Below are 26,908 nucleotides of genomic sequence, written 5' to 3'. Positions count from 1 at the left end.
CGTTTCAAGGGGGAGGCAGTGGATGACAGGGGGGAGGCATTTGTTTTTTTCTGTTCCCCCCCTCCAGTTCCCACACTGTGTGCTCCCCTGTTCCCCCATAGGGTCTGTGCTCAACACTCCCCTCATTCCTCTTCCTGCTTAAGTTTCTTCTCCCTACACAGCAATCAACACACATTCTGTGTCCTCCCACCCTGGCAGCAGTGGTCCCCCAGGCTGCACTTACTTAACAACATCTGCACAGACTGCAGTGAGAGTCTGGCAGCTGGCTCCTCTGAGTCTGCTCCTGAGGCTTGTTGCCTGTGTGTCAGTTTTTGCTGCTGGGCAGGAGGACAAGAGAAGCAGAGAACTGGGGTGGGGGCGGGGCTGCCTGATGACTCCTCAGATCTCTCAGCCAGTGATCCGAGGAGTCTGAAATAACAGACAGTTCAACTGGTTTCACTCTCCTCAGAGGGGTCATCAACCTCACCCCATGAGAGTCGCGACCCCAAGCTGGGATGGCCGCGACCCACTTTGGGGTCATGACCCACAGTTTGAGAACTGCTGATATAGAGGGTTGAGTTCCACCACGTCAAAACCTCTTGCTTCAGTTGATAGCAGGGCAGGTTCAAGAGTGTTTGCTGGCGCGCCAGTCTTTGGCACACAGTCGCTGAATGGAGAAAGTGGGCAGAAATTTTTTGGGCCACCCAAAGCATCTTCTGCACGCCCCTGTCGTTTTTCAGAAAATTCTTCACCACCAAATTTATTGTGTGAGCAAAACATGGGACATGCTGGAATTTGCCCAGATGTAATACCCGCACAATATTAGTGGCATTGTCAGATATCACAAATCCCCAGGAGAGTCTAAGTGGGGTAAGCCATTGGGCGATGTTTTCTCTCAGTTTCTCTAAGAGGTTGTCAGCAGTGTGCCTCTTACTGAAACCAGTGATACACAGCGTAGCCTGCCTTGGAACGAGCTGGCGTTTCTGAGGTGCTGCTACTGGTGACACTGCTGTTGTTGCTGCATAAGGCGATACATCTACCCAGTGGGCTGTCACAGTCATATAGTCCTTAGTCTGCCCTGTACCACTTGTCCACATGTCCATGGTTAAGTGGACATTGGGTATTACCGCATTTTTTAGGACACTGAGGACACTTTTTCAGACGTCTCTGTAAATTCTCAGAATCGCCTGCCTAGTGAAGTGGAATCTAGACGGAATATGGTACCGGGGACACACTACCTCCATCAATTGTCTAAATCCTACTGCCCTAATGGCAGAACCGGACGCACGTCTAACACCAACATAGCAGTCAAGGCCTCAGTTATCCATTTTGCTTCAGGATGACTGCTTTCGTACTTCATCCTCCTCGCTAAGGACTGTTGGAGGGTCAATTGCTTAGAAAAAGAACTAGTGGTGTTCCTAGTTCCTCTCTGGAATGATGAACGACTCCCAGCAGCAACAGCAGCAGTGGCAGCAGAAGGCGTATCAATTCAGGATCCTCCCGAGGAATCCCGGATAGTAGAGTCAGTAATGCCAGTAGCATGGCCTGCAGGACTACTTCCGATCCTGACTAAGGAGGAAATTGATGAGGAGGGAGTTGATGGTGTTGTTTGCAGGCACTTGCATACAACCCGACAAAGGGATTTAGGTGTCCCTGGACTGCTTATGGTCACAGTTTCTGAACTTGACAGTAACTTTTTATGAATGCGCTGCAGATGACATATAAGGGAGGACGTTCCTAGGTCATTAACGTCCCTACCCCTACTTATTCCACCTTTTACATATGGTACATATGGCAAAACAGTTGTTGTCCGGATTTGGATAGAAATATTTCCAGACCAAAGAGGTGGAATGTTTGGTCTTCTACCCAGGCATGACCGTAATGGGCTTTTTCATCCCACGGACAACAACTGTCTCCCCCGGTGCCTGATTTAAAGAAACCACCTTACCATCAGAATCCTCCTTGTCAACTTCCTTCTCAGTGCCAGTTACACCAATATCCCCATCCTGTTGTACTTCAACAGTGACATCTTCAATTTGAATATCAGCAAATGGGCTGTTGGTGCTCCTTCCAGCACTTGCAGAGGGCATGCAAAAGGTGGAAGGAGCCATCTCTTCCCGTCCAGTGTTGGGAAGGTCAGGCATCGCAACCGTCGCCACACTTGGACTCTCCATGGGGATTTGTGATATCTTCTTAAAATTAGAAAGCACAATTGTTTGCTGTGCTTTTGCCAGCTTAACTCATTAGATTTTTATAGCGGGAGGAGGGCTTCCATTGTCATGTGAAGCTGAACTACTAGTCATGAACATAGGGGAGGACCTTAGCTGTTCCTTGCCACTCTGTGTCGTATATGGCATATTGGCAAGTTTACGTTTCTCTTCAGATGTTTTAAATTTATTTTTTAAGGTCATTTTCCAGAACTTTGCCATTTGGGATTTTATATGCCATCTACTATGACAATTGTCATTGGCCTTGGCAGACAACGTTGATGGCATTTCATCGTCTTTGTCATGGCTAGTGGCAGCAGCTTCAGTACTAGGAGGAAGTGGTTCTTGACCGTTCCCTATTTTATTTTTATAGGACAAATTTTTGTCCTCCATTTATGTGATATTGATGCACGTGCGGCTAAGGTGCACACAAACACAGGGAAAAAAAAATTTCAGGCACTTTGGGGGTTACAACACCCTTCAACAGACGAGCCAGCCGACCATTTACTGACACAGGCACATGCTTGGCGCTACTTTGTTGATGCACGTGCGGCTACAGCATACACAAGTCACAAACACAGAATTTTTTATTTTTTTTCAGGCACTTTGGGGGTTGCACCATCCTTAAACAGACAAGCCAGCTGGCCCTTTACTTATGAAACAGCTTGGCGCTACTATGTTGATGCATGTGCGGCTACAGCAGACACAAACAGAAAAATATTTTTTTTTGCAGTTGAGGGGAGCACCCCTGATGGACAGACCACCCCCTGGACAACACTACAGCACCCCTTTAGGACTACAGCCTTTATGGGACACTGCACAACACAGCCCAGCCAGCCCCTATGGACTTTGGAGTGGACACAGCCCCCATGGATAGCATACTGCACAACACAGCTCAGCCAGCCCCTATGGACTTTGGAGTGGACACAGGGCCTGAGTCAGATGAGCTCGCGAGTGCTATGCGCTCGCGAGAGGGTCGATGTTTGTCCACTGCGCATGTGCATGCCGGAGTCAGCTCCGACATGCGCATGCGCGAGACCCGGCTAGCGACTGGCACTCCGTCGCTCCGGGTCTCGCACCAAAAGTGGGCGGCTGTCGATTTTGATCGACAGCTTTCACCGTTTTGGAGGAGGGCAGGGGGGGTGGCTGGCCAAACAGAGGCTTTCCCAATGGAACGCCTGCCGTTTGGGGGCGGCCCCACTGACATCACAAGTGATGTCAGTGGTGAGCTTCCGGCTCTATTAAGAGCCAGAAGCTCACTGGGGCTTGCGGGAACGAGACCCTACCGCAAGGGTCTCGTCGCAAGCCCCGATGGTCGAGACCATCGCGACCATTACCTGGCCGCTCGGAATAGCTGTGGGTGGTCACCCACAGCTATGCGAGCAGCCCGGAGGCCGCACCAAAAAAAAAAAACGCCCTGATTCAGAGTGAGCACTCTTTCAGAGCGTCCGGCTCTGAATCAGGCACACAACCCCTATGCAGGGGCGCTGAGAGGGGGGGGAGCAGGTACAGTTTACCCAGGCTCGGGCTTCCAGAGGGGCCCGGCGGGGGCCTTGGTCCGGCGCCGCCCCTTTTATTGAATCCAAAACCCGCGAGAATACGACAACAGGATGATGACGTTTTGCCTCAATTTCAGATCCGAGTCAGGCGGGAAAACTGGAACCTGACTCGGATCCGGCTCAGATCGGGGGGGTTCGGATTTCAGAAATCCGAACCTGCTCATCCCATATATATATATATATATATATATATATATACACAGACCATATTTGTTTTCCTTTTTTTGAAGGGGAGGGGGGGGCCCACCAAACTCTGACTTGCCTCTTGGCGACTTGGGTGAACTCACGCCTCTGTACCTGGACAGTATTAACCCTTTATCTGTGGTGTGCCGGCTTACCTTGCGTGTTTGTATATATATATATATATATATATATATAATGTCCAAAGTCCAAGTGGCACTCCCAAATTACACATATTCACGGTGCTGGGGTGCTACTTTCACTCTCTGGGTTCTGGTGATCTGGTCTTGACAAGAGCTCTGTGTGGCCCGAAACGTCGACATCTACAATTTTTATGATGATGTTAGTAATTAAAATTTTGTTTGCCTGCATTATGAAGACTGGTGAGTGCTCTCTCATTTCCTTGAATATATATATATATATATATATATTATACACGCAGATATATGCTATATACTTCAACATTGATTTATCCATTTAGTTTTTGTGAGCATGTTTTCTTTCCCTCTAATTCAATTATTCGGTCTTCTCTAGGTTGCATTTACATATATCAGCGTGTTCATTATAGTATAGTTTGACTTTTACATATTCCTTATATGGATTTACTACATATGTCTTCGTTATTCTGGTTGCACATGTTTTCTACCCACAAGTGTTACAATATTGTTACCCTGCATTTGATTTGCCTGATACATTTATCATCTGCAGCTATTTTGTTGATATTGTTTTTATCTTTTTCATCTTCTAGATTGGTGGTGGGTACAGTATGTCACTTTAATCATGCTGTTTGGTTGCCTAGTTACAGGGACGCTCAGTCTGGCTGCATGTCTTTCCGGAAGTCGAATGCGGGAGTCTCGAGCTGTGAGTGACGGACGACTGATGTGCACTGGGTGGTCTATAAAGGTAAGACTTGTTTGTACTTTGTTTTGTTCCTTGAAAAATGGTTAATAAAGACCCGAAACACCATAAATATCTATGGCCTTGTCAGTTACATTTATTTGTGAAGACCTAGGAGTGCCGCCCGTACCTGCATGTAGATAGATAGATAGATAGATAGATAGATAGGAATCGGTATGTAATGCCGGTGGCTGAATAGCCGCCAGATCAAATACCGACAGCGGAAGACCGACGGTTCAAAATCCCGAAGGGGGTGGTAAGTACCCTCCCCTAATCCTCCCTTGTTGGTGCATAACCCTACCCTCCCCTCGTAGTGTCTAACACTAACCTCCCCCCCGTTGGTGCCTAAACCTAACCCCACCTTCCCATACCCTAAACCTAACCCTCCCGGGGGGGTGCCTGGCCCTAACCTCCCCCCAGGGGTGTCTAACCCTAACCCCCCTTCCCCTAGCCTAACCCTCACGGGGAGTGCCTAACCCTAAGTCCCCCCCTGGTGTTCCTAAAGGTAACCCTCCCCCCCTGCGGGTAAAACCTAAGACACCTGGCTTACCTTCATTCGGCATGCCAGGTGTCAGGATTTCGACGCCCATCTTTAGTCCCATGTTGGGCTCTTAGTGTCTGGATTTCGGTGGCCGGGATAGCGGGCGCCGGTATCCTGACTACATCCCGATAGATAGATAGATAGATAGATAGATAGATAGATAGATAGATAGATAGATAGATAGATAGATAGATATGACACTATGAATATGACATTTGCTATTTAATAGTTTGGTAATAAATCCACAATAACTACTGATAAATCAAAATAAACCTAACAAAGAATCACTGAATTATTAATGAATTACTCATAATAGACTCGAGCTGGTTTTATGGATTCCAAAGTAATGAATCCATCACAGCGAATATGATAATAAATTAGAGTATCACATTCCATTCCACTATGTACAATTAAGCACAACACTTTTTTTTACAGTCAACACATATGCAAATCAAGCTGGTGTTTCCAGAGAACGCAGAATCATCAGTCTGTCCATGTAGAAATCCATGACAAATTCAATTGAATGAAACTGCAGAGCAACTGCAAGTGGATAAGGAAAGAACAGGAGGAATATTTGCTGAACAGCTAATTGGTCAGATGCAATACAAATTGGGCAGGCAATTAGGCTTACATACACATAGACTGCTAGGGCAAGATACAGTTTGTATTTTTGAATAGAAAGCTTTACATGTCTTCATCGGTGGAAGGGAAAAAAAATGTAGGGCGCCTTGTAGTTATAAAATGGAAAGTATAACTTTCCCAATAATCAGTTTTTTTATATAAACCCTATTGCAGACTGTCTGTTTTCTTTTATAAACTGCACTTGAAAAATCACAGAATTGGATACAGCATATTGCCGCTAATTAATGAGCCATGTTAATAAATAAACCACTAGATGCATTATTCTGTTGACGTTTTTGCATTACGGAAATCACCATATGTCTGTTATAACTATTTATCAAACATAATTTTACATACATTATGGAGATGTTTTTCAACAACTTCAGCACTAGGTTGCTGCATGAAGGGCCCACCAGGAAACCAGCTTTAAAGGCCAAATGCTGTGTCCACATCTATTATTTAGGGTGAGATTTATCAAACTTTGGCGAGAGATAAAGTACTAACCAATCAGCTGTCATACGTATCAAGATCTGGGAAAAAAAACTTTCGGGAGCTTGTACCCGATAATCAATGCCATCTATAGATGGCATCACCAATAGAAGCCATTGGGCTTGTTTGCACATAAATCCCTGAAAAGGATCCGATAGCATCCCTCCCAGAAGTGGCGGCTCCAGAGGTGAGGCTGCAGTGTAGTCCAAAATTCAAATAGGGGAGCCACACCAACTGCCAGCGAGTCCCAGCTGGTGATGTTTGGCAGCGTTTGAAAGAGCAGTTTGTGTGGCTCCCCTATTTGAATTTTGGACTGCGCTGCAGCCCCACCACTTTAGCTGCCACTACCTCCCAGTGTTCCCTGCGGCATGCATAGTACTACTGCCGGGTCATAAACCCGTAAGTCCTCACAATGCAATGGACATCTCTTATCGGGAGAGCTGTCCTTTGCGTAAATAATCGCAAATCTGTACGCATACAGTATGACATTAATAAACGCCGCTATCCATGTGGTAGGTGGCGGGATGTATTGCATAACTTGGTATTTTGGTGTCACCTCTTAGGATGGAGTCACTAAGCACGTATCCGCACTGTCTGGTGCGCTGGTAAAGCCCCCAGCATGATGAGAATGGGGCGTGGCACGCGGCCAAAACAGAGGGGGTGACAAGTGGAATAGGCGCATTGTTAGGAAATGATTTTTAGGTCCTTTATGTGCCATGTACTAATGGTAAAATGTGATAAAAACTCCGGATTGACCGCATTTCCCATATGTTTACGCTCCAGAAAAAGAAATATTTAAATGCTTGCTGAAGTGCTGGGTTCACTCCCAGTATGACAAAAAACCTGGGCGTGACACACGGCACGCCCCCCAAAAATGTCACAGGGAGGGGCGTGAATGTTTGTGTACCTGAAAATGGGCGTCAACTCGTGGCCTGCTTGGCCACGCCCCTGCCTGGTGTGACATTTTTGGGGCGTGCCTTTTTTATGCTTGCACGCCTTCAGCGTGTGCATAGCGTCTCGGCTCTAGATTTCTGAGTGTTGGGAGGTATACATAAGGGGGGTGTAGAGCGTATCAAAGGGCACTTCATTACAGTGGTTAGAAAATGTGCTGAAATCTGACAAAGAAAATGGTTTTAATGGTTTAGGCCACACCCCCTGGTCACAACCCCTGTCTTGAATTTAAAAATGAAAAGGTGATAAGTGATAACCTCATATTAATGGTGTGAGGTGGACAGAGATGAGAGAGAGGGAGTCAGGGAGGTGAGGGAGACAAAGATTAGAGACAGGGAGACAAGGGGTGAAGGGACAGATATGAGAGGGGGGAGGTAAGGGAACAGAGATGAGAGGGGGGATGAGGGGGACAGAGATAAGAGACAGGGCAAATATGAGACATAGAAAGATGGGGGGACGAGGAGGACAGAGATAAGAGACAGGGAGGCAGGGAAAATATGAGACATAGGAAGACAGTGGTATGAGGAGAACAGATATGAGAAACAGGGAGACAAGGGGTGAAGGGACAGATATGAGAGGGGGGAGGTAAGGGAACAGAGATGAGAGGGGGGATGAGGGGGACAGAGATAAGAGACAGGGAGGCAGGGAAAATATGAGACATAGGAAGACAGTGGTATGAGGGGGACAGATATGAGAGACAGGGAGACTGGGCAAATATGAGAGATAGGAAGAAGAGGGTATGAGGGGGACAGATGATGAATGGAAAAAAAAATCTGCAATGCTAGTTATTTATGAAGAGTTCAAAATACTAGTTATATATATTATATATAGAATGGTGCATTCTAAGTATACATAACATACAATAACTAAGATATATTTGTAACAGTAGGCAACTTAAGATCAAATAAATTGACTTTACTCCTGAATCCTTAGGAATGCCAAAGGCAATTATGCTAAAGGCTTTCCCAAGTGATCCACTAGTTAAAGATTGTGACTCTTCAACCATAAAGCCCATAATTACAGATGTGTGGAATTATTATCCGAGTTTTATGGCTTTATAGTTTATACAGTTTTTACAGAGCCTATGCATTTTATAAAAGCACCAACGGTTTTGTAATGGTGCAGTCAGAATGCAGGAAGTAATCACACGATCTGAGATCCCAACTTCACTGGACACTATTTGCCATTTTAGTGCACACTATTAATAAATGGGAAACCATTAGGGCCTGGCTCTGCACTCTGCTGCAACCACTTTAGTGTCTTTTGACGTAGACACGTCTGTGATTTCATACTGATGCTGGGGTCCTGCGAGTTCGCTTGCATTCCTGGAAATGTTGCCCCCCTTTTCTGGGAGGGACGAGGCCAGGATCTGCATCCATGGATGCAGACTTCCTGACCTCACAAGCCTGTGTAAGGGTATGCAGTCAGGTAGCCGATGGTCCAAATGCCGACCGCCAGCTTCTCGACTGTCATATCCCGGCAAGGTACTAATGATAGGCATCGAAATCCGACGCCTGTCATTAGCCCTACGCTGCAAGAGCGACGCCCAGCATACCGAATGAAGGTAGCCCGGGCAGCGGCAACGGACAGACGTGAGGGGGGTGGGTTAGGTTAGGGGATCCTGGGGGGGGACTCAGGGTTAGGCATCCCCCGAGAGGGTTAGGGTTAAGCTAGGGGAAGGGGGGGTTAGGGTTAGGCACCCCCGAGAGGGAGGTTAGGTTTAGACACCCCCCGGGAGGGTTAGGTTTAGGGTGCAGGGAGGGGGGTTAGGTTTAGGCACCCCTGGGGGCAGGGCCGGACTGGCCATCGGGCACTTCTGGCATATGGCAGAAGGGCTGATGACCTAAGGACCGGCTTGAGAAGGGGGAAAGGAAAAGTCCCCTGCCCTCCACCCCACGGCTCCGGAATGACTATAAATTCACGGAGATGGAAGGGGTGGAGGCATGGATGGGCCGGCAGCTGCTGTGCTGGGCCGGGGAGAGACGGGGGTGTGACTCACGGCATGCCCCCTTGATTTAACGATGCCCCCTTTACACGTGAGTGCAGGGAGGTCTGCCAGGGCTGAAATACAGCCCCAGTCCGTCCCTGCCTGGGGGGAGGTTAGGGTTAGGCACTTTTGGGGGGAGGTTAGGATTAAGCACCCCTAACAGAGGGTTGGGGGGGGTGAAAGGTTAGGGATATATTAGATACAGTACTTACACTGTCAGGATCTGGTCCTTTCTAGCTTCTGGCATCGGTATTACATCCGCCAGGCTGATGTCCGGCAGGATATAATACTGATTCCTGCGTAAGCTGTGCTGTATCCCTGAGGATAAGGAGCGAAACCAGGTACGAGGACCCCTGCTGACCTGCTGCTGTACACTGGTGATTGTTATTTTTAACCCTAGCACAGAGACACTACATCACCCAGAAAGGTAAAATTGATGCAAGCTACAACCGTGATTCCAAACCATGCACTCTCTGTCAGAGGAGAGCAAACCCCTCCATGTGGATAGTGACTGCAGCGATCTCCCACAGTGGAGACGGGGTATGTGACATCTCAGGGCTTGATTCAGAGCCGCTCGTAAGCGGCAGCTCGTTCGCTCCGAGCGATGTTCGCACATCTGCGCATGTGTATGGGTCGTAATGCGCATGCGCCAACCAGTCATTGCGGTCGGAAATCGAGCGCTCGCAAAATAGCGAGTGCCTGCTAATTTGAGTGACAGGATGAGGCGTTTGTGGGTGGTAACAGGGGAAGGTGCTTGAAAACGGGGAGTGGTGATCCGAACGCAGGCGTGCCAAATAGTCAAAACGGGCGTTTTAAGGGTGTGCATAATTAACAAAGCAGCGTCATCAACCATGTCACTTGGTTGTTTCTTAGCCTGAACTGTTCGCATGATTGCGGTAGGAAAATCCTACCACAAGCACTGCGAGCAGTTCAGAATCCTTTCGATGTTCCCAATTAATCTAATAAATAGCGGAGATGACGTAGGATGCGAGCGGCCAGGGGGCGTCTTTACAAAATAGCGAGCGCATGTTTCGTTCGCTCGCTCAGACATAGAGGCATCAACAGATCACAAAGAGCGAGCGCTCAATTTAAATAGCCGGCCCCTTTTTCTGAACGAGCGAGTGCAAATAGCGTCCGGCTCTGAATCAGACCCTCAGTTCGCTGCCTCTGCCTGTGCTCTGCAATTGCCAGCAAGTATGTGCCTTGGGTCAAATTGAGCCATCCAGAGGAAAAGGAACTTTTTAAATACACTGTTTTTCAACATATGATCCACCTCCTTAGGAATTTTTTAATAACAAATTCTGTTGATATGATAAATATTGATTTGAGATAGTTTATTCTTATGCTTGTTTTATAGCAACCGGTTGCTTAATGTATAATAAATACTTTTAACATTTTAAACATATTTTTGAGTTATGACAATGTTTCCAATTTCCATACCAGTTTCCACTTGTGAACATAGCGCAGGGTCTCTTGAGAATTTTTCTTTGCTTTGTTGACAATATCCAAGCATAATACACGTGATTGTCTTGGGATCTAACTTGTATCTTCTTTATCTCTAGGGATACAGGCAAATGCTTTACATCCAAAGACATGGAGATGATTGACACTTGGCTTTTTACCAGACTACACCTCCAATGGTGTTTTACTTATAACTGCCACTGTAGGTGCTCGATTCTTGAGGTACAATACACTGCAGTCAGGACCGATTCTGCCCAGAATCTTTATCCAGACCTGCATCAGTTAACTCAGGGCCTGATTCACTACGGTTCACAATTCTGCTTATACGCACGCACCGCAGTTGCTAATATCAGTGGTGCTATTTAAATGTTTGTATTCAAATTGCGATTGCATCCTGACATAAAGACGCCCACTTCCCCTTACATCAGTATACTAGGGCAATATAGCGAAACAATCGTTAACATTGAGTAACATCGGACCCAGACACATACTTGTACAAGCCCTGACCCTACTAAGAAATTTGCTAACAGCCATGCATGCTATCAGTGCTATGGCTGCTTATGGCCACGCAGTGGATAATTTATACACGACCATGCAACGGCATTGAAACGCACTGGCACGCCTGCGTTCGTCCGACCCCCCAATCACCACCCACAAATGGCACTTCCTGTCAATCGCTCTGTAAAGAATCTGCGTACGCAGTTCCGACTGCAGCGTCTGGTTCGCGCACGCATGCTGTGATGCATACACATGCGCAGTGTGAATTAATTGACTGATTGCGTGCGTATTAGCAACTTCGTTCCTTGCTGAATCAGGCCCATAGTCCGAGCCTTCCCAACGATTGTTCTATTTACCCCCTCACTCATGCCATAATGCTCAGTTGTGTTGACAATTTATCTATAACTGGTGTTGGATGCCGTTCCTCTTTAGAAAAGTATCAAGACCTCTGGTTTTATATTCTCCATCGTTGTCAGACGTTAATCCTTCTAAAGTGGACAAGTTGAAGTGTTGCCCATAGCAACCAAACAGATTATATCATTTTTATTTAATAGAATGTACTGGATAAATGATAGCTGGAATCTGGTTGGTTGGTATATGCAACACCTCTATTATCCTGTTTGGAATGTTTGATAACTCCCCCCACTCTGAGAACCAAGTCCCGACTCAGATCACTTTGGTGTTCTGAGTAGAGCAGAGTCCCGACTCGGGTCTTTTTGACAAGTTCGGAACTTGGATCTAAAAAACAGATCTTGCATGTTTTGAATTACATTTAAGTTCCTCATGATTTCAGGTGCTTTGAGGTGGTAAAAATTGTCTGGAAATGAAAGTTAGCTGTTTATATTAATTTTTAAAGAAATCCAATACCAAAACCGAATCAAAACACTTGAGGGTGGTCTTGCCAAAACCAAAACACGACGATGATTTAGAACCAAAACCAAAACACTGGGGTCTGCACACATCTCTAGTTTACAGCACTTTTTAAAAAAAATAACCAACTCAACAAAAAAGTTTGCTTTCATTATGTAGTGTTAGCCTACATCTGTTATAAGACCACCTACACACACTTTCTTTCCTAAAACAATTCAAGCTTAATAACATGGAGTATAGAATAGTACTGTAAATATCTTTAAGGTGATTGATTATGCCATCTAGTTGAATACCGTAGAGAATACCTTATAACCCCAGAGTAAGTAAAGGGTTGATCCATTTTCGAAGCAAATGCTTAAATGAGAAATAAGGTTAACGTAAGAAGTAAAAATGAAGAAATGAAAAAAAAAAAAAAAAAACAAAGGAATAACATCAAGTTCAGACAAGATACAAATAGAGAAACTGCGGAGGAAAAAGATTTACTGAAACAGAAATTAAAGTATGGTTGCTAAATTATTGTAACAGATTAAACGCAGAGCAGAGAGTTGTCAGGAAGATACAGTGTAGCTATGAAGAAAGCCACAAAAATAATCAAACAAAAAAATCAAACACTTCTCTCGGGGGAGCTAGAAGTATCTGAAACACAGGCAGTAACTATTCACATCGGAAAATCTTTAAAGAAAGCTATGATTTTGTGTGACCTTAGCAACCTATAAACCTGGACTTCATCGGTCATAGGCCTCTCAGTATTGTAGAATTTATCTAATGAACAACTAATCAATCAATTTGCTTTACTCTTTGTACACTGAGCAAAATGCTCTTAAATATATATATATTGCCTTGGAAACCCCAGGCTGACAGTTTACAAGGGGGATGGACAGATATGTATTTAAAACTCAGTTTTGTGCAATTCAGATTATTTTTGCTAAACGTTGTCTGCATACGGTGCTATTTTGTTTTGCTTTATTACATTTATTTTTTTTATTTGGTTTGTGCTTTTTTTTGCTGCCACAGCCTCGAACAAAAATATGTTTGTTCTTTACTGTTTCATATGGACGCTCAGATACACATCTAAATGAGACTCACAATGGTTTCAATTTTAGCAAGATTTATTAGGTAATTAATATTTGGGCTACCCAATTAGCCATATAGAAGCAGAAAGAACACAAGCTTCCTGGTTGCTTTTCTATTAGTTTGTATGCATTCATAATTGAAAACTGTTTCTCCATTAGATTCAGGAGGGAGAAGTCGAGGGGGAAAGGAAGGGATGTGACAATGAGACTTGTGTCATCACAGCCCCACCCAATTTTGTTTAATGATGCAATCTGCACCGCTATATTGCCAGGGGCAGAGCTTATGATGACACAATTCACAGAGAATTGCACCATCATGGCTCTGCCCTGCTCACTTCATAGGAGTAGCAGGCAAGGTCCAGGAGGGTTTTCTACACTCTATGGATCCCAAAAAAACTCTCCAAAATTCAAAGAAAGTAGGGAAGTAGGCACTAATTGCAATCAAGTCATGCAGTAGGTGTGTATCATGAGTGGCCTGTACCAATTTACACGTGGTCTAGTAACCTTACTAATGTCAGGTGACAGGTTGACTTAATGACCACATTCACAATATGGTCCGTCATTTTCCTGTCACACCTCAGCCCTCAAACCCGCTCCGTCCTGTTCTACCTTGACCCTCAAGGTTGCATCGTGTTGTTCCAGTCACACCACGGCCCTCAAGGCCGCTCCATCTTGTTCCAGTTGCACTTCGGCCTTCAAGGCCACACCTCGGCCCTCAAGGCTGCATTGTGTTGTTCCAGTCGCACCTTAGCCCTCAAGGCCACTCCGACTTGTTTCTGTCACACCTCAGCCCTCAAGGATGCTCTGTCTTGTTCCCGTCCCTCCATCCTGTTCCAGTTGCACTTCAGCCCTCAAGGCTGCACCTCCGCCTTCAAGGCTGCATCAAGTTGTTCCAGATGCACTACGGCACTCAAGGCCGCTCTGTCTTTTTCCTGTCTCACCTCGGCCCTCGAGGCCACTATATTCTGTTCCTGTTGCACCTCGGCCCTCAAGGCTGCACCTTGAACTTAGTCTGTTCCTTCAGCTTGTGGTCCTACCATATTATTGTGTATTGCCTGTCTTGTCCATGTCTGTGTCTTGCCTGTCTGTCTGGTCTTTGTTTGCACTGTATCTTGCCTGTTAAGTCCTTGTTTTTAAATCCTGCAGTTTCACAGTCCAGGTCACTCATGCCCCACAGCTTGTGATCGTTGTCTGGCCACTCCCTGTAGCATAACCCTGGTTATGAATATGTCATCTTCAAAGGCTACACCTATTCCTGTATATTGTGTAGGAAAAGTATATATTTCAAATTGTATGACAGATTGCTGGGAGGTAATTGACTGGCTAATGTTTACTTATAGCCAATGTACAAGTTGTTAATATCTGTGGTTCTCTAGCTTGGAACACTGATCAAAGACTGGGGTCTTTTTTATAACACCACAGAGGGTCAGGCTTACAGGCCAAAGGAGAGACATACTTGCCAGCAAGCTGTCTAATCTTCATAGTTTGGCCCTGTCCTGGTGATCTGAGCTGTGTTTCTTTCCTGGTTTGTTATTTTATTTTATTTCTTGAAATTGTGAGTAACTGGTATGACCTTTTAAAATACTTATCATCTTTGTAACTTTTTGTAACATAAGCTTTGAAGATATTCTTGGAATTAAATATTTAAAATTCTAGTTCTGGGTCTGTGTACTTAGGTAAGCACTAAATAACCTTGGCGCCTGATGGAGACCTGTGGTGATTAGACTCAGAGGGTATAGCTGCCAATTTGCAGAATTGGAGATTCCCTGTCTCCAATACAAAAAGAGAACTAAACAGGGAAATACTGCAAAGGCGCTTATACCATCATGAAAAACACAAAATTAATGCAAAATGTATAAAATTTTATGTAATAGTAATACATATAAACAATGGCAGAACTAGAACAAAACTAGTTGCTCCCGGGAGTAAATAAATAATAACACATAACAATCAATAATAAAAACAATTGTATGAGAGCTGGATGACTGGTAATAGCTGGTAGCAAGGGAGCCTATGTTGAAACCTCAGTGATGGTAAATAATAGTCTCAAATAGAAACAAAGGCCCTCATTCAGAGGCGGTCGCTAGAAGCAATCGCTCTCTCTGAATGAGGGTGGCCGCTTAATTTTTTTAGTGCGGCCTCCTGGTCGCTAGTTAAGCTGTGGGTTACCACCCACAGCTTAGCGACTGACCAGGGTGATGGTTGCGATGGTCAAGACCATCGCGACCATCGGGGCTTGTGACGAGACCCTAAGGTTGGGTCTCGGCAACCGCAAGCCCCAGGGAGCTTCCTGCTCTGATCGAGCAGGAAACTCCCCACTGACATCACTGCTGATGTCAGTGCGGCTGCCCACAAAAGCAAGCGTTCCGCCAGGAACGCCTCCGTTTGTGTAGCCACCCCCCACCCCGCCTACAAAACGGGCCAAGCTGTCTATAAACATCGACAGCCGGCCCTTTTGTAGTGAGCTCCGGAGCGAGAGTTTCTCTCTTGCTCCATGACTCGCGCACGCGCAGTGCGGCCGCTGCGCGCGCGCAGGACCAAAGCATCGAGCCGGCTGCGAGCGCTCAGCGCTTGCGACTGACTCTGAATGAGGTCCAAAGTCTCCAGTGTTAATTGTAACAAAAGAGGTATAATATGGGTTCCACAGCTGTTTAAATGGAGTGCAAGTACGCAGAGATGTAAATCCTTTTTGGGAATAAGATTGATGTAACAGTATATGGGAGAAATCCCTTGATACTGATTGTTTGAGCTGACCCCCCCGGGGCCCTCCATCCACGGCCTGGCAGTTACATCGCACTCATTAGCCATTGGAACTACCACGCCTAACACTGAGACTGGAGTCTGTTAAAGAGGACTGTACTGCAGTGAGTAAAATCTGTAAGGCTGTTCCTATAGTGAAATTGTGAAATAGGTAATAACTATGGGTTATTGTAGGGGGAAGTAGTTAGTATCATGGCTGTCGGGATGCCGGTGCTCAGAATGCCGGTCCTGGAATCCCGACAACAGTCAGAATCCCTGCACCAGCATCCCGCCTACTGACATCCCGATGGTAAGTATTAGGGTCAGTGGGATGGTTAGAGGTTAGGGTTAGGCACTAGGGTGATGGTTATGGATAGGCTGCAGGGGGATGGTTAGGGTTAGGCTGCAGGGAGGGTTATGTGTAGTGGTAGGGGTAAGGTAAGGGTACTTACATGCAGGTGTCGGTATCCTAACCCTGTCGGGATGCCGGCGTCAGGATTCTGACCACCGCCAGCCCGTATCCATAATTAGAAAGTCTTCAGGGAATAAAACCCTAGTTTTTACGTCTATCAGATACCTCAGTACTGTTTTACAATTGTATTTGTTAAAATTTGTTACTACATACCCAGAACACGCCTTTTCTGTACTGTCATTAATACTGCACACCCACTACAGTAGCATTCACACCCACTTCCCGCAATTACACACCCATTACATCCCCAGACTCAGCTCAATAAAGACCGAGAATTGTAAGTCAGACTTGAGGCAAAAGAAAAGAAATGGATTGCGCAAAGCCGCGTGTGCGCAGTTAAAAAATAATTGCTAGCTGAGACAAAAAAAGTTGCAATTTCCACAGCTGTCCTGTAGGCTGAAACACTGTTTACAAGAATCCAGCCTATTAATGAATTACTCACTTGTGACATCACTGAGTCCCAGTGATGTCACCAGGTTGTAAGGAATTGGTTGGCTGCATTCTAATTAATATTAGTTCTTTATACAAATTGGTATACCCAGCATGTACACTTTAATTGATTCATTAAAAAAAACACCTTTAACATCAACTGTTTAATAGAGCTCAGGTTAATTCAGCTGGGTTGCAGGTGATCACAGAGCAATTTTTCCCTGGGTGAAATGGTCATGCTTGGAGCAATATGTTTCTACTGTCAGCTGCTGCATCTGTTATTCGTAATACAGTTTTAACCAGTGCTGCACAGTTCAGTTTACAGTACTGTACTTTACATTTTTATGGTTATACATGTCATTAACTGGAGACAAAAGGTTTGCTACCTGTCCCAGAAGGTTAGAAGTGTGCATCATTGTACTGAAGCCCTGTGACAATAGAAGTTAATGAACAGGCAGCCCAAACTGTCACACATATAGGTGCAGATTTGAAAAAAATTACATCTTAGTATTGTAGTAATTAATGGTAGTAATATAATGCACACGGAACATTTGTTCTGTTATAATCACTTATCATTTTCCACATAATACTTCATTCTTCAATAAAAAGATTAATTCAGTTTTAAGATCAATGTTACAGCTAATGTATTCTAAAGACTAACATACTCACTGGGGAAGATAATAGGAATAACAAAGGTCAAGTTGAAGTGCTAAGTTGTATGAAAGGACTTAGCGAGCGACCTACAGAATTTATATGGACATGGACCTCTGGTAATGACAGTATGTTAATACAGTAATGTGGGTATGATTCTATGAATGCCTTTTGCACTAAAGGACAATTCAAGCTATACCATAATTTGTCTTATACTGTATAAATGAGCTACCAACATTATGCAGATATATAAATACATAGATTGTAAATTCTTATTACCAGGGTCCACTCCCCGTTGTCTTCTCCACGGGTGGAATTAGGGGTCAGGGAGCCCCTAGGCGCAATAGTAATAGTTTGGTTATAAGTAGAGAAGTGCGCCGACCCCTGTGTTTTTCTTTTGGTTTTGGATTTGGATCTACCCTGGTTTTGGATCTGGATTGGTTTTGCCAAAACCTCACCTCCGTGTTTTGTTTTCGTGTTTTGGTTTTGGATTTGGATTTTTTCTTAAAAAATCATAAAAACAGATAAAATCACATAAAATGGGCCTGTTTTTGTTCCTACAGTATAATTAACCTCAATAACATTTATTTCTAGTAATTTCCAATCAATTTTGACCACCTCACAATATTATTTGCTTAATCTAGTTAAGGTCAAAAGGTTGCATCCAGCTAGCTGACTGACTAAGCTAAGTGACAATAGGCGGCACTAACATGTGGCAGTTCAATTTCTAATTTCCAACACGGATACAGTGTGTGGATACACCAATAGTGCACTTACTGTGACAGCAGTGTCGGCAGAGCGGGGTTGATGACGTTGTCCTCAGCAGTGGCGTAACTAGGGCAGGGCGAGCGGGGCATGTGCCCTGGGCACCGTGGAACTGATGGCACAGGGGGGAGGGGCGCCGCCGGCTACGGTACTGGCCCACCCTAGTTAGCCAGTGCCGGTCCTGTGCTGCACAGCTGAGCCCCTTCCCTCCCCCTGAGCACTTGCCCAATAGCGCCAGGAGGAGGGTGGCAGGCGGGCGGGCTCAGGCTGTGCTAACACACACATCGCCGCCAGCGCTGGTGGCGATGTGTGTGTTAACCAGCAGCCAATGAGAGTCAGACGACTCTCATTGGCTGCTGCTGCTACTGCACACACAACACCGCCGAGCGGCAGCAATGTATGTGTGAATCAGCAGCCAATGAGGTCAGACAGACTCTCATTGGCTGCTGCTGCTGCTGCACACACATAACCGCCAGCACTGGCAGCGATGTGTGTGTTAAACAGCAGCCAATGAGAGTCAGATAGACTCTCATTGACTACTGCAGCCGCAGCGCCCACTGCAAGAGCCGGCTCCCTTCCGGCTCCTGCAGTGGGTAATGGGAGAGGTGTCATGATGTCATGATGTCTCTCCCATAATGCAGAGCATGCCAGCCCAGGAGGATTGACGTGCAGACAGCGGCGGGAGCCGGAGCATGGATTCAGGTATGTATTTTACTTTTATTTATTGTTTAATGTCAGTGTGTATTTATCGGGGGGAGGGACTATTACTAAGGAGGGGACTACTACTGGTAGCACTGCTTCGGGGGGGAGACCACTACTTGGGGGGGACACTATTACAAAGGAGGGGACTACTACTGGAGGCACTTCTTCTGGGGGGGATACTACTGGGGGCACTGCATTGGGGGGGACCACTACTGGGGACTACTACTGGGGGGGACCACTACTGGGGGGGACTACTACTGGGAGCACTGCATCAAGGGGGACTACTACTGGGGCACTATATAAGGGGCTTACTACTGGGGGCACTGCACAGGGGGGACCACTACAGGGTGTACTGAAAAGGGAGAAGCACTACAGGGGGCACTGCATAGGGGGATAACTACTGGGGGCCTGCATAAGGGGGGATCACTCCTGGGGGCACTGTATAAAGGGCACTGCATATGGGGGATCACTACTGGGGGGCTGCATATGGAAGATCACTACTGGGCACACTGTATATGGGGAACTAATGGTGGGCTGCATAAGGAGGACTACTACAGGGGGAACTGTGTAAGGGGCACTACTGGAAGCCTGCTTAAGAGGGACCACTACCGGTGGCATTGTATATTGCGGGTACTATAAAGGGGTACTACTGGGGGCCTGCATAAGGGGGACCACTGCTAGGGGCACTGCATAGGGGCACTGCATTAAGGTGCAAATGGAAAGAAATGTTCCCAGTGACAAGAAAGGGGTGTGTGTCATGTCGACACGCCCCATTTTTCAGTGGCCACACCCCTTGTGACCACTCCCATTTTTTGCCGCGTGTGCACATGGGGCGGGGGCTCCATTTACAAATTTGCCCTGGGCTCCAAATACCCTAGTTACGCCACTGGTCCTTAGTACATGGAATGGTAGTGCTGCGGTACTGGCAGTGTCCTCAGGGAAGGGTACCGGTGATGTCAGCAGTGCAGGGGTGCCAGCGGTGTCTTTAATGACAGACGGCTCTCTCAGCCAATCAGCGTTAAGCCTGCTGAAAACAAATCCTCGTGACTCGACAGAGGGGTCGCAAGGTTTTGCCTCGGGTCATGGATTCGGGGCAGGCAGGGAGATCCCTGAAATTTGGGTTGGTGCAGTTCTCAGGGAACCGGACCCGCTCATCTCTAGTTATAAGCCCTTATTTGACGATTGGCAGTTTAATATAATATAATAGTAAATAAAGCCATGAGCTATGACATTTCATTTTATTTTTAATTAAGTATACATATTTACTAAGTAGTACAACTCATAGTGGCATTTCCACATTCCACTAAAGATGGTGTAAATTTCAGAATGACAGTAATAAGACAAGTGTCTATATGTCACCCCTAGGCATGTGGACAATTCACCACTGGTCTCTAAAATACTAAATGCCCATTTTTGTTATGTATCTATGCAAATGTATATACTATCTGTACTATAGTTCATATATATATATATATATATATATATATATAGCGGTCATAAAGAAGTGGTGGAACTCACCTCCCCCCTCTAATAAAGGGACAGCGTGTGGTCACACAATAGTATTACCAATTCAAATTACGCCACAGAGTAGCACAATCTTAATAAATACAGGATCTGGAATAGAGCGCCTTACGTGCTTACATAACCTTGTAAATATATGAATCTAAAAATATGTATAATTTAAAGTGCTAAGTGATCTGCGCACCTAAAGTGCTAAGTGCAATTATTATTGCATTAATAAAAACCCCCAAATAAATGACACCCTTAAACGGCAACACGAATTCATAAACATGTGCAAAAGGTGCATAAATAATTTAAAGTGCAAATTAATGAAAGTGCAAACGTTTCATTTTTAAAAAATTTATAAATTAATTTTAATCAGACACAACAATTATATTATATTGTCTTACAACACCCAGAGAATCATTTTTCACCGCCATCTTGTTACTCCCATCTGCCTGATAATTTCTTATATCCTGAGGGTAGCAATTTCAAGTTATTCTTTCCTATGACATAATAAAAATAAAATTAGTATCAGCATAGATTTGCAGCCCTATATTGAGCATATATAGGATTAAATAAAGGACACTATTCATAGTTATTCTTAATCATCTCAATGTCTTTTTTTATTTGGTTAAGAAGGACTTATGTGAGGAAAATCCTAAACCCAGCACTAAACAGAATCTAAAGAATATGGAAAAAGAAGCTTTGAAGAATCTACAAAAGAATGACATTGTTATCAAACAAGCTGATAAGGGGGGGGATTAGTCATTATGGACAGATCTCAATATATCAAGGACTCTTCCAGATTACTGAGTGACACTAATTCCTATAATCCACTGCATAACGATCCTTTGGAGAATTATCTGGATGAATTGAGGAGACTTTTAGTATATGGACTACGTAATGGCATTTTAACTAAAGAGGAGTTTCAATATCTCCTACAGACTAATCCCACAACCCCCATATTTTATTTCTTACCGAAAATTCATAATTCCATGGAAAATCCCTCAGGAAGGCCCATCATTGCAGGGATAGACTCATTAACTTCACACCTGTCTGAGTATGTAGACATATTCTTGTGCAAATATGTTAAAGAACTTCAATCTTACATAAAAGATACTACTAATGTTTTACAAATTATAAAAGATATGGAATGGAAGAAAACGTATTCATGGGTGACAATTGATGTTCAATCTTTATATACATGTATTGAACACGGAAAAGGGATTAATGCTTGTAGAGAATTTCTTGATATGGATTATTAGTACTCCATACAAATAATTTTTATGCGATTTAATGTCTTTTATCTTGGATCATAACTATTTAAAATTTTTACATCAATTTTATCGGCAAATTTGTGGCACTGCTATGGGGACACATTTGCCCCTAGCTTTGCCAACCATTTTATGGGATGCTGGGAAAAGAATTACATCTATGAAAATAATCCTTTTAGAGAAAATATTATATTTTTTAAAAGATATATAGATGATATTCTGATAATATGGGAAGGGTCGGAAGAGGTTTTTCAATTGTTTTTAAACCACATTACAGATAACAACATGAATTTGAAATTCACGTCTAAAATAAGTAAGAGTACCATTGAATTTTTGGATCTTATTCTATGTGGAGAAGGAAATAAGATCCTCACAAAAAATTTCATAAAGAAAGTAGATACTAACAGCTATCTTCATTTCAAAAGTGGACATCTAAGAAGATGGAAGGAGAACATACAGTACTCACAATGTCACAGGATAAAAAGAAATTGTAGTGAAATACAAACCTGTAATGAACAAATCCAATTGTACACTAATCGATTTTTAGAAAAGAATATCCTCCAAAGATTTTAATGGACGCAAAAGAGAAAATGAACACCATGGAGAGAAATATGCTATTGGATTATAAGAGCTCAGAAGAGAAAGAGAATAATATTATTCCATTTATTACAACATACAATGCACAGGAGAAAGATATTAAGAAATCTCTTAATAAGCATTGGAAAATTCTTTTAATGGATCCAGTCTTAAAGGACATTTTACCACCTAGACCCCCCATAGTATTCAGGAAGGCAAGGAACCTTAAAGACACCCTGGCACCCAGTATGTAAAGGGATAATAATGTTTCAAAATCCAGTATCCTTCACAGTTGTCCTGGGAGCTATAAATGCGGTAGATGCAAAATATGCAAATTTCTACACCGACAGCGAAAGAGTTTCAGTAATTCTGCAAACAGTAAGGAATATAAAATTAAACAGCATCTCAACTGTAACTCAACCTCAGTCATCTACCTCTTGGAATGCTCATGTGGAACAAAATACGTGGGTAATACTAAACGACCTTTGAAATTTTGCATACAAGAGCATATAAGGAACATTAAAAACAAAGTGGAGACTCATATGGTGTCAAGACACTTTATTTAACACCACAGATCGGACCCAGATGAATTAACATTTAAAGCTATAGAACATGTGGAATTGGGAGACAGAGGAGGAGATCTTGAAAATAAATTATCCAGATGCGAGATGTTCTGGATCTTTGAACTTGACACCATGATCCCCAAAGGCTTTAATGATAACTACGAAATAGCTCCCTTCCTGTAAGAAGATACAGATGGAGATGGAGAAAACATGTCAGAAGGGTACACGTTATGTCCAAATAATACCTACTGTCATACCTGGGTTAGAGCATCCAAACTCATCTGATCTTGGAAGCTAAGCACCATTGGGCCTGGTTAGTACTTGGATGGGAGACCTCTAGGAAAGACCTGGTACGGTAGTTCTTCATGGGACATATAGGTAAAAATCCCTCAGGACATGCGATCTACAAAGCAATCCCTGATCTACTAAGCAAGAATCATTGGAATGAAGTAATCCTGGATCTATGTTTGAGGCTACTCCTGAAGGCTCATGATGCTACAATTGAAATGACTTCACATATTTGAAAAGTCCATTAATACACAGAGAAAGACTAAAGGAGAATTTTATTTATTTATTTATTTGTTTGTTTTAATCAGTTTTTTTCATAATTTAAAGAACACAATGAACAAGATCCATCAAAGTGTCATTTAAGGATCATATATATATATATATATATATATATACACACACATCATATACAACATAGATGTGATTTACATTAATAACACACTTAAGTGTAGGTGTTTGAATTCTATTTTTATGTTAAATAAGTCTGGATCGGGTATTAAGAATAACTATGAATAGTGTCTTTTAATTAATCCTATTTATGCTCAATATAGGGCTTGAAATCTATGCTGATACTAATTTTATTTTTATTATGTCATAGGAAACAATAACTTGAAATTGCTACCCTCAGGATATAAGAAATTATCAGGCAGATAGGAGTAACAAGATGACGGTGAAAAAGGATTCTCTGGGTGTTGTAAGATGGCCATGGTGGAGACACCACCAGGAGCACCAAGACGGGTGCCGCCTGATATGGAGAATGGATTGGAGAAGCCTGGGACAGTGGTGACGTATTGATGTGCAACACACGTGACCGGGGGATCGAGTGACCAGACAGCCTACCCTGGACAGCTAACGAGGTGGTTCAGCGCTGTACAATGACGGAGAGGACGCAGGCGGAAGTGACGAGTGATAGAGACAGTCCCACGATAGGCACAGATCACACTGCACATGGAGAAGTGGGCGGAAGCACCGCGATTCCTAGATCTTAAGGGCGGAAGTGACGCAACGCTATACAGACGGTGCAAGGTGGGATTCACTAAATGATTAAGACCCTTAAGTGACTTGTATCTAAGAAGCGGATTTGCAAATCACTAATGTAGCAATAAAGAGAACAGCTCAATAGAACATTGAGCAATTATTACTTTTCAATGGATATATGCTAATGAGGAAACCGGAAGTGATGTCACAAATGAGCCCTATTAACTTTTGTTTGTCCCTATAAATACTGGATACCCCATAGGAGCTAGGCCATCCCTTGAAGAAGACCAGGATACGGACGAAACGCGTTGGAGGCTCCTACTCTCTTTCCATTTATGAACTTGCCATTTTTTATAAGACAAGCAACTACTTTTTATCCCTTTTTATTCTGATAATTTTATAGTAATTTTATGTGTACATTGTTTGTGTTTTTTATGTATTTTATCCTTTAGGTGGAAGGATATCATTGTTGTGTCTGATTAAAATTAATTTATACATTTTTTAAAAATGAAACGTTTGCACTTTCATTAATTTGCACTTTAAATTATTTATGCACCTTTTGCACATGTTTATGAATTCGTGTTGCCATTTAAGGGTGTCATTTATTTGGGGGTTTTTAGTAATGCAATATTAATTGCACTTAGCACTTTAAATTATACATATTTTCAGATTCATATATTTACAAGGTTATGTAAGCACGTAAGGTGCTCTATTTCAGATCCTGTATTTATTATCTTTTGTATATGTAACAGATCACCACTGACTGGACCTAGAAACATGAAATTCAGGGAGTATATGCCTTACATGACATAGGCACCCACTAAGCAGGGATTTTTCTAAATTCAATTCCAAAGGGGGTGAAAAGAACTAAAAAGTTTTGTCCCATTGTGCAATGTCCTGACTGACTCATCTCTGCCCCGCCTAAACCCCTGGACATAGAAACATGAAATTCATATAGTATATGCCTTACATGACATAGGCACCCACTAAGCAGGGATTTTTCAAAATATTGACCCCTTAAGGGAGTGAAATGTGGTAAAATGTTTCCTCTCGACCAAGCTGATTGGGTAACAAAGCAACATGTCCCAAGTGCTGTGGGACTGTAAGCTCATTGTCTTGGTCGAGTGGCGGCTTCCGAGGTGTGGCTGCAGTCCAATGTTCAAATAGGAGAGTCACACCAGCTACCAGTTTGCCAGCATTTGGGGTGACAGTTGGTGTGACTCCCCTTATTTAATATTGAACTGTGCTGCAGCCCCACTTCTGGTACCACCACTGCTAAGGACTAAAAAAAACTAGCGATGTGTACCGACCCCCATGTTTTGGTTTTGGATCTGTATCTCCTTCAAGGTTTTGGATCTGGATTTGGTTTTACAAAACCACCCTTGCATGTTTTGGTTTTGGTTTTGGATCTGTATTTTTTTCCAAAAACTTATATAAACAGCTAAAACCACATAATTTGGGCCTGTTTTTGTTCCTACAGTAATATTAACCTTAATAACAATCATTTTCAGGCATTTCCATGCATTTTTAACCACCTCACAGCTCACAATATTGATTTCACTATTTTTCACCAACATAGGCCAAATGCTGCAGCGAGCTGGCTGGCTAATGTAAGCGACAGAGCAGTGGCACAAACGCACGGCATTTAAAAAAAATATAGAACATCTATGAAACATTGCAACACAGCAGTGGCACAGGATGGCAGTTTAATAAACTATAATAATGTCAGTCGGCAATTCCCCAAATTGTGCAAAATGTAAAAAAAAGAGGTGCAAGATGGAATTGTCCCTCCCACCACTCTTATGTGGGGTATTAAAAAGGACATGCACAGATTAACAAACCAAGCACTTCAGGGACAAATACTGACACTTTTATTGCTGAAGTCCTTGGTTTGCTTGGGCCCCCACAAAACATTTTTTGGAAGGACTACCTTCAATTATTACGTAGGAGGTTCATGATGAGGGTGTTGGTGGTGGAGATTGCAAGTGCTGGTCCAAACTGCTGGTACCTGATACTGGACTGCTTGTCATTAATTTACAAATTATTATAATTTTGTTAAACAAACTGCATGAACTTGCTGCAAATGATCAGAAAAAGAAATAATTGGAGAATACCACTTTGCGCTTTTAGATGTGATAATATAATATAACTTATCTTATGCGATATCCCAATATATGAGAACTGGAGAACCTCTTCACAGTAAATCCTCAATGTGATAAATGGGAGGTGTGTACTCCGGTGACAATGAACATGTAAAAATGAAAAACAAAAGAATTCTAGTGCAGACACCATAAAACATATAGAATATAAATGTCCGCAATAGTATTTAACAAAATGTCACAATTGGGCTCAAAATAATTTCCAAAGAAGAAATATTTTAATGAGTATTTTCCAAATGGTAAGATCCTCAGTGTCAGGTACACATAGCAATTTCAATAGCTGGTACATCCAGAAATAACTTTAAAAATGATGAAGGTGGCCTCCTACCAGAATCCAGTGATTATTGTGCATGTAGAGATTTTATGGATGGTCTCACTGCCCACAATAGTCCTCCAACCTCACAGATGGAAACAGCACCTTCGTCCCTTGGTCTGGTCAGAAACACCCTTGTCTCTATCGCTAACGCGTTTCAATCAGCACTCTGATCTTCCTCAA

The 26,908-nt window shown here is 43.5% G+C and overlaps 1 protein-coding gene and 1 pseudogene across 1 annotated transcript in view; both read left to right on the top strand.

Moving 5' to 3' along the window:
• The window catches only part of LOC148453676 (uncharacterized), a 46,667-nt gene extending 25,328 nt beyond the window's left edge, over window positions 1-21,339 (top strand). Inside the window, exons 2-3 of the mRNA XM_088461918.1 lie at window positions 4,674-4,828; window positions 21,211-21,339. Coding sequence (XP_088318044.1) covers window positions 4,674-4,828; window positions 21,211-21,339 — 284 coding nt within the window. The remainder of the gene's footprint in view (window positions 1-4,673; window positions 4,829-21,210) is intronic.
• A 1,891-nt stretch (window positions 21,340-23,230) lies between these two features.
• LOC148453675 (5S ribosomal RNA) lies at window positions 23,231-23,349 on the top strand (annotated as a pseudogene).
• Window positions 23,350-26,908: the final 3,559 nt, after the last annotated feature.

Source organism: Taudactylus pleione, unplaced genomic scaffold (genome assembly GCF_031769625.1).
Source record: "Taudactylus pleione unplaced genomic scaffold, aTauple2 ptg001123l, whole genome shotgun sequence".
In the NCBI taxonomy this organism is placed as follows: Eukaryota; Metazoa; Chordata; class Amphibia; order Anura; family Myobatrachidae; genus Taudactylus; species Taudactylus pleione.
Note: the sequence above shows the minus strand (reverse complement) of the source record. Positions and strands in the feature narration are given on the sequence as shown.